The sequence below is a fragment of the Kryptolebias marmoratus genome, linkage group LG19, assembly GCF_001649575.2.
Source record: "Kryptolebias marmoratus isolate JLee-2015 linkage group LG19, ASM164957v2, whole genome shotgun sequence".
Lineage (NCBI taxonomy): Eukaryota > Metazoa > Chordata > Actinopteri > Cyprinodontiformes > Rivulidae > Kryptolebias > Kryptolebias marmoratus.
The window spans coordinates 23,427,661-23,445,873 of record NC_051448.1 but is presented as its reverse complement, the minus strand read 5'-3'; the positions used below and the strand labels follow the sequence as shown (position 1 = coordinate 23,445,873).

The 18,213-nt window shown below is 40.1% G+C and overlaps 1 protein-coding gene across 3 annotated transcripts; it reads left to right on the top strand.

Annotated features, from left to right (window-relative positions):
* The first annotated feature begins 8,872 nt into the window (after window positions 1–8,872).
* LOC108249468 (laminin subunit alpha-4-like) lies at window positions 8,873–18,202 on the top strand. Of its 3 annotated transcripts, none has more exons than XR_001809211.3 (6): window positions 8,873–9,428; window positions 15,951–16,052; window positions 16,131–16,258; window positions 16,334–17,428; window positions 17,502–17,664; window positions 18,122–18,202. XR_001809211.3 is itself a non-coding variant. In XM_025002157.2 (6 exons), exons 1-5 carry the CDS (start codon window positions 9,321–9,323, stop codon window positions 17,332–17,334), a joined length of 432 nt encoding a protein of 143 aa, XP_024857925.1. In that variant the 5' UTR covers window positions 8,954–9,320; the 3' UTR covers window positions 17,335–17,428; window positions 17,502–18,105. The 3 variants fall into 3 exon arrangements, 1 of the variants encoding a protein (XP_024857925.1); XR_001809212.3 differs by lacking the exon at window positions 18,122–18,202 and adding an exon at window positions 17,736–18,105; XM_025002157.2 differs by lacking the exon at window positions 18,122–18,202 and having other exon boundaries at window positions 8,954–9,428; window positions 16,334–16,414; window positions 17,322–17,428; window positions 17,502–18,105.
* Window positions 18,203–18,213: the final 11 nt, after the last annotated feature.

Genomic DNA, 18,213 nt, shown 5'->3' with positions numbered 1-18,213 from the left:
ATGCTGGTAGCCGGCGATATGCATTCCTTCAAGGAGTGGTAGACTTTTAATATTTATTTAAATTTTTTATACCAAGTTGGGTGTGCTGCTAATATTTTTTAAGACTTCTGTTTTTGATGTAAACTTGAAATAACGTTGCTTTTGAGAAAAAGTGACACAGCAGCCCACATGCCCACTATCAGTTTGTGCTTCAGAGACCAAAACGAGAGTGAAGGCATTTTTAAAGTCCTTTCACCGTCTTCCTGTATTCTGATCCTACCACCATTAAACTGTGATTAAACCACTTCATGTGCTAAAATGGTTACCAAGAAAAAAATTCAACAATGTCCAAGATTAAAGGCCTAGCATTACTTGAAGGAATGCATATTGCCCTTTGCCTTTTAGGCCAGTGTTTTAAACTATGATCATCTTATGTTGAGAAACAATGGGATTCATAGCCATTTTTTGTAGGGTAAAATCATTTAGCTGGTGTGGCCATCTTGAACTGAGTTGACTATAAATATTAATCAGTTGTTGATGTTGATGATGCAAGCACACCCTAACACACGCACACAGACACACAGGGATGGCTAAGTGGTTAGAGCAGTCGTCCTCCAATTAGACAGCTGGTGGTTTGATTTCACTAATATGCCAAATGTCAAAGTGTTTCTGGGCAAGACACTGAACACCTCACTGACTCTGATGTGCCTCATCTTTGTATGAATGTGATCTGAAGCACTGTATAGAATAGAGTGTTGTATGAATGTGTGTGTGGATGAGTAAATGAGGGCACAGATTGTGTTGTGAAGTGCTTTGAAGTGCCCTAATTCAGAAGTCCGGCTCTACTCTGCTCTACTCGGCTCGGCTCTATAAAGAATGCATCGCGTTTACACCGGCCAGTTTGGTCGGTAGCAAAGCAACGCCTCCTCAAGTTGCGGGGGGCGGGCCCACGGCGCGAGGGGGTGCGCCACCGAAACTTGGCGCAAGTTGTGTAAGCAACGAAAGCGCTAAGGACAACGTTGGCCCTGTGTTGTTGCTGTTTTTTTAAACTTATGGGGATTCTCCTGAGACTTCAGGAAGAGAGGTGCAGTGGAACAAATGCTCTGGATGCTGCGATTTTTGTGCGGAGTAGGACAGCTGTTATCTGCCGGAGATTTCAGGCTTTACAGCGCCTTCACCTGGGGGACAGATGGCATAAACGTTGCAGGGTAAGCTAACGCTGTTGTTTATATTCCTACCGTTTGCTCTTTATGCTTGCATCTGGTCACACCCACGACCAATGAGTGAACAGGAGCTAAGCTTGCGCCACCCCCCATTTCGAAACAGGGACCAAAGAAGCAGGGCCGACCTCAAAAAAATCCAGATGTAAACACGTGCAAAGCGAGCCGAGTTGAGGGAAGCCAGGACCTTTAGAGCCCGTGTGAAAGGGGCAATAGTCCCTCCAGCGTGTCCTGGGTCTTTCTCTGGGCCTCCTCCACGCGGGACGTGCCCGGAACACCTCACCAGGGAGGCGTCCAGGAGGCATCCTAATCAAATGCCCGAGCTACCTCAGCTAGTTCCTCTCAACGTGGAGAAGCAGCGGCTCTACTCTGAGTCCCTCCCGGATGAACGAGCTTCTCACCCTATTTAAAAGGGAGAGCCCAGACACCCTGCGGAGAAAACTCATTGAGCCAGAAAAGCGTGGTAGAATTGTATGCACCTTTTTTTATTTAAGAGGAGAAAAAATATCAGTTTCCAAAATATGTGGAGTCATGTATATGGAGCCTTAGCTCTCTTGTTATGTGAGCTGCAGTTAATCTTTGTAAAAGATCTAAGTGTAAATTATACTTCTTTCCTGTTTAATATGCCCTGTCCACCACCCAGAGAGTTTTCAATTGTTTTGTGCTGGCAGAGTTTAGAGTCACTCACTGTGCCTGAATACAGTGTGGATGTGTTTGTTTTGATAGAGGTAACAGTTTTCTCTGGTATGTGTGGAGAGTGTAAGGAGACACCAAAGGAAACAGGAGGCTGACCTCCTGTTCTCTCTGACCTCTGACCAGGTTTTCATATCTTTCCTTTCCTGTTCTAATATGGAAATAAATCTCAGCTAGAGCGTGCATGAGATCTGAGCAAAAGGAGTTTGTTAGTGTTAATTTCCAAATTTTATTTCAAATGCTGATTTATAAGATATTTACAATTGATTTTTATGCTCTTCCACTGGAGAAGAAAGTCAAGCTTCACCCAGAGTTTATGTTCACCATGAAAGAAATCAATCTGTAAAAAGTAATAGATGTTAATAACTATCCACCGTTTGTGGTCTTTTATATGAGTTTAAATAAAATTAAGTTTTGTCAAAAAGATGATTATCCACTAATCTAATAATTATTTAAAAAGCAGTGACCAAGATGCAACTAATAATAAGGTGTTATTTTAAAAAAAGGTGTTAAATTAAAACTCTTGCAAGACAAGTTTCCAGTAAGTATGCTTTTCATCATTTGCCGATGTAAGGCAAAGGTGAAGTGATAATGTTTTTGTCTGTGTGTGTGTGTGTGTGTGTTCAGGTGTTTGCTACCAAAACATTTTATGAAGCACAAGACAGATGTTAGTGAACATTGCAAAAAGTAATTATTGGATATACATCTACAACTGATTAACTTATGGAGTCAGCCTTTATTAATGATGGCCACCATAGACAACTGACATTATAAAACACAACAATGGCTAAAACTCTGTCGATTTTAGAGCTATTAACCTAAAATTTAGTGTGGTAGTAGTTGAAACTGAGCCCCAACACATATTCTGAGCACTAACAGAATGCATACAATCTTGTTTAGGATTTCGCTCTTAACTGTTTGGAGTCAGCTTTGTCTCACGAATCTCACTAGATTTCAATTAAAATTTTCAGGAAATAATTTTTAGATGTACCTCTGTAACTGAGCAACCTTTAGAGCCAACCCAATTCAAGATGACTGCTGCAGCTAATGGACCTTAGGAATCATTAAACACAAATTGTTTCAAAACACACTGGAATATTGAGTTAAAATATCAGGTTGTAGAAGCTGAGCATCACCTCCAACAAATTTTCAGCTGTACACATTGTGTACTATTTATGCTGAAATATTTAGCATTAGCAGTTGGTGTCAACGCCGTCTATTACCAAAATATTTCATGAACCACTTCAAACATTTTAATGTAACTTTCAGAAAGTAGTAACTGGATGTACATTTACAACTGATTAATTTTTCAAATCAAGATTGAACTAATTGATTTTGGCTAAGACAAAAATACCTTTGAGCCTAACTCTGATGTGGTAGTAGCTGAGAGTCATTCACAACACATACTCTGTGTTGCAGTGGAGGGTGGTGCATTTCACACTTAGGCCTTCAGTGATGTCCAACTTAGTCAATAGATACCTTTTATTATGCTAGCATTTATAACACCAGGATTGGAGAGTAGTTAGAAACACACTTAAGTACTACTTGGCATTGCATCACCTCAGTATGCTGGTATGCTACTGTCAAAAATTAAAAAAAAAATAGAATAAAATAAATAAAATGTTTGCACTCGCCAAAACGGCTGTGTCCCCCAAAACACTCAACCCAAATCCATTCGGGAACAGGTTAACTAGCTCCTCCTCTAACGAGATCTAGCTTCTCTTGAAAAGTTCGTCTTGAAAACAGCCTTGCCAGTATATCAGCAACCAAATCAATGTGTTGCTGTCCTTCAGCCATTGTGGGTTAAAAAAGTTTTTAACCAGTAACAGTCCCGGGTGTGACTCTGTTGATCTGCATAGTACTGCCGCGGCTCAAACTCGTATATATCCATATCCAATCACAGGACGCGTAAATGTCACGTTCAACGTGAGGCCAGCTAAAGGGCCTTACTGACACAACTCGTGATCTGATTGGCTATCACAACTGTCTATCAACAGTTTTTGGCCGTTGACTTACAGGGCACAGACGCCAGTACTGACAGTTCTGAAGGCCCGGGCAGATTTCATACAGCCTCTGGCAACATAAAATAGCTCAATTCTGATTGGATAAAAACTCTAACCTAAAAACAACAGCACTGGAAGAAGCATTATATGACACGAAGAGAATATGAATACTTTTAGATATCTGGGAAAGTGAATTAAAAATTAAATTAACCTTTATCATAATTTTGATGATTCTTGGTTATGTTAGGCCAGCAGAGAAGGCCTTGCTGGTCCTGACGGCCCACCACTGCTGTGTTGTGACATCTTGGTTTCTGATGCTCTTGCAATGTTGCATTAGATTATGATTAGAGTTTCAGGGTTTGATTAAAATGCTTACAACTCTGTTCCTTCTCATTATAGGATTACCTTAGTCTATATCTTTGGCATAAAAGGAACGCTAGGCTTTTATTTTTGTTGTGGGAAAATTTTTACCAGCCATACAAATCTAAAATTACGCTATTCATTGTGCTGCACAGCAAATTGATTTCATCTTGATGCTTTCAGTTCAGAGTATTGCTCTGTGCTGCTGTATCGCTCAGCTGCCACACTCAGAAACTGCCTTTGATCAAAACCAGTGGCCTCGGCTCAACAGGCTTTTAAAGAGGACCACCCAGGAAACTGTTTTGTATCCTCCCTGACCAGTGGATACGAGTGTGTCATGTGAGTGACCGCTAGTGTTTATACTTTGCCTGTGCTGAGAATACCAATGTGCTGCTGGCCAAACATGGAGAAGGAAGACTCCTTGGTGTTACTGAGTTGGAGAAGTAAAAAAGTTGTGGTTCACACAGACCTGACGTAATCTTTCCTGTGGTAATGTGGTAATGAAAATTCTTTAGAAATGGTCAAATTGGAATCAAACCTGCATGAAAAGAACTAAAAGCTTCTTGCAGGACATTTAATGAGCTCTGATTATGTTTCATAACTACCTGCTCGTAAACTGGTAATTTAGGATATGTAGACAAAACAGGAGGGAATTGAATACTTCAGTAGCTTGAAACAGAGTCAGTGAAGCGCTTTGGGGTCCTTGGACTAGATAAAGCGCTATACAAGCGCAAGCCATTTACCAACAAAGTAAAGATTTGATGCAATTTCCTTAGACAGATAACTTTTAATAATTAACATTTTGTAATGTATTTTATATATGAATGTATTGCAATAAAATTGGAATAAACTGACTGGCTGGATTTAAATATTCCTTTAGTTGAGTGTCCTGGGATGATTTTTTTTTTTTAATTGATACTATATAAATAAACTGAATTGAACTGTGGTGTACTGTGTCTTGAGCTAGTTGAAACTGTAAGTGAGGAAGTAATGTTTTTTTTTCTACAGCATATTTCACAGATATAAACATCACAAAGTGCTTCACAAAGAAAAAAGTAACTAAAAACAGCAAACAAATTAAGTAAAAGCTTGTCTGAATAAAAATGTCTTTAGATGTTTCTTAAAAGAATCTGTGGCATCTGTCCAGCAAAGGGACAGTGGGAGAGCATTTCAAAGCCTCAGAGCCACAGCCTTAAAAGCTTGGTCTCCATAAGTTTTGAAATGGATTTGAGGAACCACTAACAGCATTTGACTAAGAGTCCTGGAGGGAGATAGAGGCTCCAGAAGGTCCAATATGTATTTGGGGTCCTGCTATGAAGTGTCCTATAGGTTAAAACCAAAATTTTAAAATTATTCTTCAAGTACACAGGGAATGAGTGTAAAGAGGCAAGAACAGGAGTTATGTGTGCACTTCTGTTGGTCTTAGTTAACAGCCTTGTTGCAGCATTCTGCACAGACTGAAGGTGAGCCTGTTGTATCCACTGGGGTGTGTGTGTTCTTACCCTTTCTGCAGGGTGTGGCCGGCAGGTGCAACCTCCAGCTGGCACTCATCAGCTCATCTGGGAGGCAGTATTAGAGGAGCAGCTTCCCTGAGGCAGACGCCAGAGGGTCTTACTTCCCCAGTGATCTCCTGGTCCCCCCCGAGCCTGCCTGTTGCCACTCCTCATCTCCTCCCGGACTCCCCGCCTAGCGTTTCCTGCCTGCCCGCCCTTCGACGCTCGCCACCTTCCACCTGGAGAACTGAGGATTGGTTCGCCCCCCGGAACTTCGCCCTCCTCCAATCGAGCTCACCTCAGCCCCCACCCAAGTCTTTCTGAGACTGCCCACCTGTTCACCTCCGGTCACAATAAACCTTTGAAAGTCTTCTGTTGGTTGAGTCCGTAACTGCACTGCTCTAGAGTCAGTTTACCAAACATGACAGAGCCAATTAGGTTTTCTTTAAACAAAACCTCCTAAATGATAAAAAAAAAAGTTACGAACTAGTATTTTACATCCATCCATCTTTTTTCTTCTCTTCCCCTTTCCAGGTCGCTGGGAGCCGTGCCTATCTTCAGCAGTCACTGTACGAGAGGCAGGGGACACCTTGGACAGGTCTCCAGTCCATCACAGGGCCACATACAGACAAACAATCATTCACACTCTATAAGGACAAATTTGGAGTAACTAGTGAACCTAACATGCATGTTTTTGGTCTGTGGAAGGAAACCAGAGTAAACCCACGTGTGCACAGGGAGAACATGTAAACTCCACCCAGAAAGGCCCCAGGTATAATGCGATCCTGCAACCTTCTTTCTGGGAGGTGACAGCTTTAAATATTGCACTGCTGTGCCACCCTACTATTTTACAGTGATTGTCAAAAGACAAGAAGCTGTCAAAAATGACACCCAGATTTCTGAGATTACATTTCACAGTAGAAGTTAAAAAGGCAAGATAGTGGCTAATCCTGCAGGTACAAAGCAAAGGTAACAGATATTACAAGCCACAGTAGTGTTTAAATGTGAAATGACAGAGGTAAAAGGGCAAAAAAATCAATGAAAAGACTTAATCTGTCAGGAGCGGTGGAGGCAGAGGCGAACCCAGAACGCAGACTCATACTGAAAGTGAAAACTAATTTATTAAATAACGAAGAAATAAGCAAAACAAAAGCTGACGTGGCAGCAACTAAAACTTAACAAAAATCCAAATACATAGCAAGGCAAGGCAACAAGGAAACACGGGGAGCGAAGGCAAACGTCAAGAAATGATCCAACGACTAGTGGGAGAAATGACCGGGTATTTGAGTGCTGAGGGTAATCAGGTAAGAGGAGACAGGTGACATGATTAATATTGCTCACAGGTGGAGATGGGAGTGACAGGTAACCAGATGACTAAGCTGGGGGAATGAAAATGAAAACAAACACAGACACATGAGACAAGAGCAGAAGGAAACACGAACCAAACTACAAGATAACAGAAAATAATAAACACCAACTGAAACATAAAGCAACTAACTGAAAACCAAAAACCCAAATCCTGACATAATCGATAATAAAAGTTGTAAAAATACATGTCTTGAAAGTTCCTGGTCATTTTATAATACTACTTTTCTGCCAGGTCTGAAAGGGGGCCAGTAAATTTGTTTTACTTTGACCAAATCACATCGAAAAGATTAAGACTAGGAAGTTCTGTCCACTTGAGAAAAAAGAAGCATTTAGGTCTCCAATGTTGTATTTACTTCAACTCTCCTAAACCACTACCATCTGGTATGACACATCAACCAACCTCTTTCATGCTTATTAGCCCCACTGACGGTGATTTCACTATTCTCCAAACGATCAAATAGTGTTGATTTTATTTCAGTTTCTTACCGTATCTCATCATAACATATGGGCCCTCTTCAGACCTGGAACCAAAATCTGTCTTGGGTGATAAAATTGCATGTGGTCAACTCTGACTGAGGGTGTTCACACCTGGCAGTAATATGTGAACCCCAAAACATTTTTGCAATTGGATGTCAGTTACCCTCACTGTATGCAGAAACAAACAACCACATCGCATAGAGGGTGGGCTGTCGTTTCTGTAAAGATTTCACAACATTAAGACATCTGAATTATTTTATTATTTTTACATTTTTATAAGTAAAAGTGCAAAATAAATGAAATGTGAAACATTCAAACATCTCAGTTACCTAAGTACTAACGTGAGAAAATAAGGCTTGATATCAGGGAAACTGAATAAATTACAAATGGCTTGCGACAGTACTTTTCAAAGTGTTCATTACACGATACAACAGCTTGCCATATTAGCACCTCTCATGCAGATATGGCAAGAAGCTGTCCATGATCAGTGGCACCGCAGAGGTTTTAAAAAATAAATAAATAATAAAAAAAAAATGAAAACACAACTCAGATAATTTTTTCAGTTGTTGGCTTGCTGATTCCTGCCATTTTTACCTTGCTCTATGTTCAAATATTAATTTGTCAGGCTGGACTTTAAACTCCTTAAAACAGTTTCTGGTGGCTTTAACTCCAAACAACAAGAAGGTGGGGTCACTTAGCGTACCATAATAATATGTCTTTTGCTGATGTCTGAAGCATCAGCATTGCTTTGTACCTGCATTGTTTTCTTCTATAACACACTTAACTGGGCACCCTGCCATCACATGAGACACAGAACCTCCACATGGCCTTTCAGGGTGACTGCCTAACTTGGATTCACTTGTAGCCATGTGAAGCCTTTAGATTCAGCACATGAAGAAATAGCTTTTACTTTGCTTTTTCTTTGGTGCATCTTAAAGAAATTCTGTTTTTAGATGCTGTCAATGGCCTCCTCTTAACTGGAAGCTCTTCCTGTGTAATAGTCTCACAGAGTCCCTGTAAATTCAGCAGCTTTTGATGCTCCCAACCTCTGTAAACAAACAGAAAGCTCATGTCTGGAGCTGTGAAGTGAAGCTAGGCCAGGATAAGGGAACAGCTGTTCCTTTTCTGCCTGCAGAGTGTAGAGTGAGTGTTGAAGCTCGAGACCCTCTGCTCAGCCAGGGTGGGCAGAGGGGGAAGGGAGTTTGCCTGCTCAGCCCAAGGTGAAAAAGGGTGCCATGGTCCTGCAAATGGAGACGAGGAGTTAACACTCAATATGACTCTGCCAGTTGGCCTGGGGGTGGAGTGAGCAGTTTGGATGGGTGCAGTGTCTGCCTAGAGCCTGCTCAGGAGACAGAAATCCCATTGCTCGTTTGCTTTCTTGCCTGTCTTTCTTTCTCTCTTACTCTCAGCTTCCCATCTGTATGTGATTTAGGCCCGGCTCAGGGGAGAGGCAAGCCCACAAGGGGAGAGGAATCAGGGCAGGGAGAGAGAAGAGAGAGAAAGAGAGAGAGAGAGAGAGAGAGAGAGAGAGAGAGAAAGGGAGGAAGTCCATACAAGTTAGTTTTGTAAGACCCCAGTCAGGACCAGGACAAGGGGCAGCACTGCATCTGGACGTCTGGAGTGTAGAACAGTGAAGCCAGAGGGTGAAGCAGAGCCAGAAGAATCGCCAAGAGGATATTGACTAAAACAGAGATTGAAAAGGGGGGGGGGTAGCCAGACAAACACAAATGGCTGAAAGATTTCTGTCTGGCCTCTGCCTTCTCTACATCCTCTCAGGATCTGCCTGTCCAGCTTCTGCAGCCAGGCTTGGGGAGCAGCAGCAGACTGTACTGAAAGTAAGACACTCATGGTTCTTTTTGCCTGCTCTGCTATCCATGCTAACAATTGCTAAGTTTGTTTTTTTACTTTTTTGTGCCTGTTTCATATGTGTTTTAGATGTGATGCGTAAAGACACTGAAACTTAATAATGTCAATGCTTTGTATGTTTTTGTGTAAGGGCACCCTGAAGTTTCAGTTACTGTCTCCACTGCTGTCATGTGTTTACTGCCCCTCCCTGACAGTTTCATAATGGAAACCAGCTGCCAGTCTTTGTGCAACAGTCTAGGGAGAGAAAAACAATAAGTCATAATGGGATGAAAACTCAAAGGCCAGAGTTCCACTGGTTCAGCCTAACTTCATTGGATGAACCCACTAATTAGTTAACATGTCAGTCTATAGTCAGTCACTCTTAAACCCTTTTACATCTACAGTACTTAGTAACACTCTAGAGTCATATATCTTAAGTGATCTCTGCCAAGGGCAAAAGTACAGTTGTGTTTTTACTTGTGTTTGAGTTTGTTTGCATAAGTAAAATATCTCATAAACCAGTTTCCAATTTCAATGTAATTCTAATCTCTAATCACTGAATATACATCTACAACTGATTAACTTTTGGAGTCAACCCCATTTTAGATGGTCACCACAACTATGTGACCTTAGCAAACATAAAACAGCTTTAACTCAGCTAATTTTAGAAAGACAATTTGATGTGAAAGTAGCTGAGAGTCATTTCCAATACAGACTCTGAGCGCTAAGTAATTACACAAGATCTATTTTTAAATCTTTGATATTAACTATTGGAGTCAACAGTGTCTGTCAGCAAAAAATCTCATGAATCATTTGACTGATTTTAAACAAACTTTCAGAAAGTAATCATTGGATGCATATCGACAGCTGATTAACTTTTTAACTCAGCCTAAATCCAGATGTTCACTACAGCCAACTGAAATTATGAAACACAAATAGCTATATCTCAGAAAACTTTAAAGATATTGAGCTAAAATTTAGTGTGGTAGTAGCTGAGAGTCATCTCCAACACATACATTGCACATCTTTGGCATCAACTCCTGGAGACAATCCTGTCTTTTTTAGCAAGATATTTCATGAAGTACTGAACAGATTTTTATTTATTATCCTTTTTTAAATCAGGTATATCCCACTGAAATCACATATCTCATTTTCAAGGGAGACCTGGGCCTGACGACAGCCTAACATACATGTTTTTAGACTGGGAGGAAACCAGAGTACCCTAAGAAAACCCATGCAAACTCAAGGACAACATACAAGCTCCACACAGAAAGACCCCAGGTCCATCCAGGGCTTGAACTAAGGATCTTCTCGCTGTGCGGCAACAGTGCTAACCACTAATCCACTGTGCTGCCCAAAAAATTCAAACCTTCAGAAATTAATTATTGGATGTACATCTATAACTGATTAACCTTTGTAGTCAGACAAACCCAAATTGGCCACCGCAGCTAAACAACATTAGCCAACATAAAAATTATTCTGGCTCAGTCAGTTTTGCAGATAATGAGCCAAAATTTGATGTGACAGTCTGAAAGTCATAAACAACACTGACAATGGCATCTTGTGATATTGCATGAGACTGTGCATAATGTTATTTTCAAGGTTTGACCAAATTGCTACAACCCTGTCATCTTAGTTTAAATTGTTTGGTATGAAAGGTGGCAGTCAATACTTCAGTTTCTGTTTCTCTCTCTCTGTCTTCCTCTTTTTTCCTACCTCAGGGTCCCCTGAGAGGAAGCATAGCACTAAGCTGTGCTTTTTTTATAGAGCAGGGTGAAATTCTCATGACCTGGGATCTGTTGTTTCTTGAGGTTGTTTGGGGGACCTAAAGATCCTCTTCATAGTCACAATAAGATCACCAGTGAGCTCTGATTCAGAGACAAAATTTAAATAAGATTTAACCTTCAAGCTCTAACCATTTAATCCTCATAATCTCTCTATAGTTTTTTGGTGAATTTCTGCTTGTTTGCTGAGTTTTCTACAAAAAAATAGTTATCTTTGTAAAACAACTTTATAAAGATTTACAGGAATAAAGGCCACACAATCAACAAAGAGACTACAAGAGCTACATGACAACAAGCATTTTTTTGGGGGGGTGGGGCGTGGTGGTGGTGGTGGTGGGGTTATTGTTGTCTGTAGAGCCAAATCCTGTTTATGTTCTAAACAGTAGCAGCTCTGAAAAGTGACAAAGCCATATGGTTCATTCTAAAAGACTAAAGTCTAAACATAAATTAAAAGTGTAAACGCTCAAATGCCAAAGCAGAAAGAGACTGAGTCACTGGAAAGGCAGCTTTATTTGAAAAGAGAGGGGCTACATACAGTACATGATGAATGCCATCTTTGTTCACTGTAGTACGTACAGTGGGAGGATCAGAAAAATTATTCACATTATAGAGTGTGCTCTCAGCTGGTAAAAACTAAAAGGTTAATTGTTTCAGTTTTACAGATTATTCTAATAGCTGAAATGTTACTTTTTTTCAGATTTATTATTGCAGTTACCAAACACTGACCTAAATTGTTGACTTAGTATTTAAGTGTCATCTTCATGGGGTAGCAACAAGATTAAAAAACAAAACAAAAACAGCTTTGTTAAATTAAAGGCTAGCATTTCTTGAAGCAATGCATATCACCTGCTGTCTTTCATACTAAGATTTTAAACTCGAATCAAGTTACAATGAAAAAGGACAAAGTTGTAGACATTTTGGTCAAACCTTGTAAAAGATGTTGTGCGCAATCTTGTGTGATGTTGTGAAATCTTGCAAGATGTGCTAGCACTCAGAGTATATACTCCCCTGTCAAAATATTTGAACAGTGAGACCCCTTTCCTTTTGCTGTAGACTGAAAAAATCATTTGTGTTTAACATCAAATGATGAATATGAGGCAAGAGAGCAACATTTCAAGTTTTATTTCCAGGTGTTTACATCTGGATAAAATATTCATCTTTTGATGTCAAACACAAATGTTTTCAGTCTGCAAATATATATTCTTAAAATGATGACATTTTCTCTGCTGCATTTTTCTGACGAGAGCACTGGGTTTGTTCCCCTCTGAAGGATTTGTGCAGATCTTGCAATGTGTAGAAATTGAAATGGCCTGATTTATAGAATGAACATGAGAAGAAAATGCTTGTTTAATTGCATCCAAAATTGGCATATAGAAGAAAGTGAAGATTTGGAAGCTATGCCAGCAGTCAGAGGGCAGGAGATGGGGTACACTTGGGACAGGTCACCATTCCATCGAAGGGCAGTAAAGAGACCCATTAAAAAAAGTAATTACAGAAAAAGGAAAACTTCAACATTTCTTCACCAAAGTTTTTCCCTGTGCTTATCAACACTGTAATTATTGCCTACTGGCAAAAGGTAAAGACAGACATGTCTGTGTGTGTTTGTGTGTCTGTATCCTAACGAACCATCTCATAAACCACTGGATAAAATTTAAACAAACTGAAAAAGTAGCTATTAAATGTTAATCTAAAACTGATTAAGTTTTGGAGTCAATTCAATTCAAGATGGCTGTCACAACATTATTAGGCAACACAAACATTACTACAACTCAGCCAATTTTACAGGAATTGAGATAAAGTTTGATAAGTTAGAAGCTGAAGATCATCCCCAAAACATAGTTTAAGCATGATATCTTTCAATATTGCATAGCTACAATGCTATCATTTCTCAACATAAGATGATCTTAGTCTAAAACTTCAGTCTGAAAGGCGGTGGATGATTTGTGTTCCTTCAAGGAATGCTAGGCCTTTAATTTATTTATTCTTTAAACAAAGTCAATACAACTTGAAAAGTATTACTCCATGAGCTTTTCAGCTGGCTTGTAAAAAGATGAATTTCCTTATTTTAACACTCCTGTGTCCTTTGGGTCAAATTGACGTAAAGTTACAAGGGCTTCTCTACCTTTCTTTGTCTTTCTCTCTCTGGAGGGCTTCAGGAGGGTTAATGAAGACTGCATCATTTGTTTCACAAACACACATGCACACCCATCTCACTCTCCCTAGTGTATATGCCCTGCAGCTGCTCAACCTATCAGATACCCACTGAACAGCTTAATAGTTTATTTTTTTCACAGATGGTTTTCTAAGACGGAGACAAAGTTTTACTCTCATCTAAATCACAATTACAATTCGTCTTGTCATCGTTATTTGCCTAGGATGCCCTTACATGCAATATTGGCATACTGAGTGCTTGTATGGTAATGGAATAAGGCTCTGTTACCACACTTTGTTCTGGTCAGGGTAACCGACAGGAAATGGGTCTGCAGGGCAAGTCAGAGCTGCTGTTAATATGAAGCATGTTTTTGTCTCAGAGTCCATCTGTGAACTAATTCGAGCATGAATCACAAGCAAGCACATACTGTAAGTCTGTGGAATGTTCCATTCTCTGGTAGTTCTGGTTGTGCAGCATCAGTGTTCGACTGACCGAGAGAAGTAGCAAGGTCAGACTCCAGAGTACCTGCAGACCCCTGTTTACAAAGTGCTGCTGTCTGCCTTTCTAAGTGGTGCTGCCTCAGAAGTTCAAAGATGCTCAAACGACATGTCCATGTGGGTAAAAGATAGAGAGTTCCAACACTCCTGAGAAAAGCCCGGAGAGGGTCCATGTTACAGGATGTAGGGCTAGATGTGACATTCTGTAAAAGAACGGAAGCTGCAGTTCAGACTCACTTCCTCACGACTCACAATGTAAAGTTAAAAAAAACTTTAAAGCATTTAGAACAATGAAGACAGAAAACCAGTATAGAAAATCAGTTATGATTGTAATACTTTTGCTTCAGTGCCTACAACTTACTCCATTTTAGCGCTACGGTCTTCAAACATTGATGTAACATTCACACATTTATTTACTATAAAGTACAGTCATTGAAATTTCTCCAAAAATGTGACAGAGTTTGGGAAATGATGTAAAACGCAAAGTGGCTCTTTATTACAACCTTTGTTGTTTGTTACTCTCAAACCAAAGACATAAAAACAACAGCTACAGCATGCTCCAACAACATGTTTATTTAAATAAGCTAAAAGAACAGCAATAAAGTATGCATTTTTTATACCTGTTTTATACAATCAAACATGTAAAGAATATTTTTAAGGAATGTGGTTAATGGCTGATATCTGAGTTGTGTGTAAGGAGATAGTTGTAGCACTTTGAAAAAAAATGTCCCAACCTACCCCACCCCTGTCAATCACTGTTTAGCTAGCTAGCGTCAAAATTATCAAAAAAAAAAGAAGTGCACCAAATTTTACTAGAAAAACTGGACTTTAACCTAATATATGCCAGCTTTATCTGCAGTAGTAGAAGCACAAAATGATATATAGTTTTAGTTTAAAACAAAAGTTTCTTAAAATTTGTTTTTCCACCAAAGATCCTGGAAATGACTGCACTACCACCATACAGTATTGTGGAGAAGTGGAAGAACAATAAAATGATCACATGACTTGTCACTGATTTGTAAAATTGATGGTGTTACAACTATTCAAGTGTTACAGCTATACCTGGTGTTCCTGTTTAAAAAAAAACACCTACAGTTTATATTGTAATTTCTGTCACTGTTGTACTTTTTAGGACAACTGGTTTTATTTCTTCACCTTTCCTGTTTGGTTCTGATCAAACAGCATTGGCAAAAATAGGGCAAGTAACTTTATTGGTACTTTTATGTGACATGTTCTTCCAATTAAACTGATTTATCAAATCATCTTATTAGTTTGTAAAATACGAATTTGCTTTTCTTGTTAACTTTTACCTATATGAAAAAAAAATCACTGCAATAATTAAAAATCATCATTTTAAATAAAACCAAAATAAGGAGGATGTCAGAGGTGGATAATAATGTTACTTAAATGTTGCAGAGCCGAACCATGTGACACAGACAAAAAAAAAATGGTACAGTTGATGGAAAATATATTCAAAGTTGTGAGATGAGCAGGTGATTTTTGAAAGAGTTAGTTGCTTTATAAAATTAAAAACAAGCATTCCTTTTGCACAATGGGTTGCATGCCAAAGTTTTTAACAAAGATCTTGTGCAATCTGTTCACATTCAAAGTACAGTATGTATTTGAGATTACTCTTAGCTACTACCACATCAAATTTTAGCTCATTATCTGTCCAATAATCTTTATAGCCATCTTTGTATTTGCTAGGGTGTTTTAGCTGTCACAGCCATCTTGATTAAGGTTGACTCTAAAATTAATCAGCTGTACATCCAGTTATTACTTTATGAGGGTTTCAATAAAACCCATTCAGTGGTTCATGAGAAATTTAGCTAGACATAGAGAAAACATAAACGCCCACTCACATACTCGTAGGCAATGACATTACCATCTGCATGTGATAATGATAAGATCTTCACTGCAACAGTCAAAAGTAACGGAAACTATACACAGTGGAGGTCCGTTAAGTACAGTCTATTTGGTTCCAGATGCCAAACTGCTGTGGTATGACTCTACACTTGTTTCCCACCCATTTTTTTTTACTTTACTTACCGATATGTTATGTTTCTCTTTCCTCCACAGGTGTGTGGAAAGGGTTCTTTCCTAAGTGCCCAAAGCATTTGTTTACCATGTAACTGCAAGGGACATGCTGACTACTGTGAAGACATCACTGGTGTTTGCATAGTAAGTTTTTTAGCAAGATATTTGATTAAACATCTAAGTAAACAAACTGTGCCTTGACCATCATATGCCCCCTTTCAGAACTGCAGGGACCACAGCACAGGTGATTTCTGTGAAATGTGTGAAGACGGCTACATTCTGACTCCCAGTCAGGATGGGCGACATGTCTGCAGACCCTGCTCCTGCCCCATCTCTATTCACTCCAATAAGTAAGCAAGATTGTTGCTGACTGTTGGCCAGCAGTGTGTAATCTCTGACTTACTTTTCTGTGTGTGTTCGACCAGCTTTGCAGTGCATTGTCACAAAACAGCTACCACACTGAGGTGCAAGTGCCAGCAAGGCTATGCTGGACATAACTGTGAGAGGTGAGTATGATTAGACTTTCAACAATCTAACAAGCACTTATGTCAAGAACAAAATAGCTGTGGTCTGTGCCGTTTGATTAAAAGGTACAGATTGGTTTAGGCAGGTATGTACCTGGTTCATAAAAGGTAAGTACTAGGTTTTATTATATAATGCTACCAAAGAGGGTATCCAAAAAGGTTTTTCTTTTTCCCTGAAATTAATAGGTCAAAGTATTTGAAGTAGAAGTTTAAGGAAAATGAATAAACTCTTAATATTTTACCTGTTGTACATAGCTTACTGAGCAACTTCAGTTTGCAGAAACAGAAAAAAAAAACAGAAAACTGAAACTGGACAAATTATCTAATAACTAGTGTGACCAAGACCAAATTGGATTGCTGCATTCCTTAAATAACTCTGATCTAAAAATCTGATATTAGTTCTTATCTCGATTGATTTATAAACCTTTACACTACATCAGTTTTGAATTACATGGTTAGTTTAGCAGAGATAATATGGTATTCTTGCTGAAAGGAACCCCAACTACAGCTAACTGTTGCTGTCAGTTATTTGCTCTTGCAAATAAACATAGAATTCTGTGTAAAAGACTACAATATAAAAGTAAAAATGAAATAAGTGGTGATAAGGTAGCATTTTTTTCAACCACTACAAAATCTTTTAAACTTAAGTTGTTTAAAATGGCAGTATTTCACGTAATCCCATTCAGACTAGCTGTTAGCCATTTAAAAAGTTGTTTTTGGATTTTCACTTTGGCACAGTCCATCATTCTGAGCAACACTGAGGCAACAGTAAACAGGAATGACTCCCAGGAAGAAACCTCCAGCATACCCTCAATTGGCTGGGATTTGAGAAAACAGGAAAGAGATGGTGTTGGGTTCTGCAGGGGAGTGGTTTTCTTTTCATCCACAGGGTGGCAGGCTGATGGGATCCAGCTGGTGCTCATCACCAATCAGGAAGGACCTTAAATAGGAGCAGCTTCCCAGAGCCAGACGCCAGATGGTTCCACCTCTACCGTGGTACACTCTAGCACTCTCTGCTGTGTCTAAAGCGTTGTAAATCGTATTTCTGACTCCTCTCTCATCCTTCTAGAACCTGCTCTGACCACATTCCGGTACAATATCCTCCTGGATCACCCGATTCTCGCTGCTCCTCTAAGTCTCGTGCTGGGATACTTCCTTGAGCTCCTCCAGCTGCTGCCTGTCCACCCTCAGTCTCCTGCTGGAACTCCTCCACCTGGAAGCCCCCCACAACCGTAAGCCACCACCACGTTACAACGTCATTCTCTCCATTTACTCCCCTGTTTAACCGCCTACCTTTCCTCAGCTCTTCCTCTGGCCCGGCTCCTCCCTGCTGCCTCTGATCACGTCTCCCCTTTTCCTGCCCATAGCACCTTCCCTGTTCAATAAATCTGTTAAACTGAGTTGTGTGTCCGTAGTTGTTGCTTGCCTTCGAGTCCTGGTAAAAACCCATCATGACAGAACCATCTGGCCAATCGGACTCTGCAGCACAACTACGGACCGCGCTTTCCGATCAGGGTGTCCTTTTGGGCAAGCACGATGCTACAATTAATGTTGTGTTGCAGCAGCAGACCTCCATGCTTCAGTATTTACATCAAATGGCTAATCAGATCCAGACCTTACAGGATAGGCTTCCTCCAGCTAACCCTGCTCCGGCTCCGGCTCCGGCTCCGGCTCCGGCTCCCATTCCAGCCCCTGCTCCAGCTGCTTCCGTGCCTCCTTTGTCCCGTGATGCCATCACGCCCACTCCTGAACACTACTCAGGTGAGCTGGGGAAAAGCAAG

What these genes read in the sequence shown, in the direction of transcription:
- LOC108249468 (XM_025002157.2), top strand. Translation starts at nt 9,321, where the DNA reads ATGGCTGAAAGATTTCTGTCTGGCCTCTGCCTTCTCTACATCCTCTCA. An exon ending in AGCAGCAGACTGTACTGAAA is followed by an intron (nt 9,429 to 15,950) that starts GTAAGACACTCA and finishes TTTCCTCCACAG; the next exon opens with GTGTGTGGAAAGGGTTCTTT. An exon ending in ATCTCTATTCACTCCAATAA is followed by an intron (nt 16,259 to 16,333) that starts GTAAGCAAGATT and finishes GTGTTCGACCAG; the next exon opens with CTTTGCAGTGCATTGTCACA.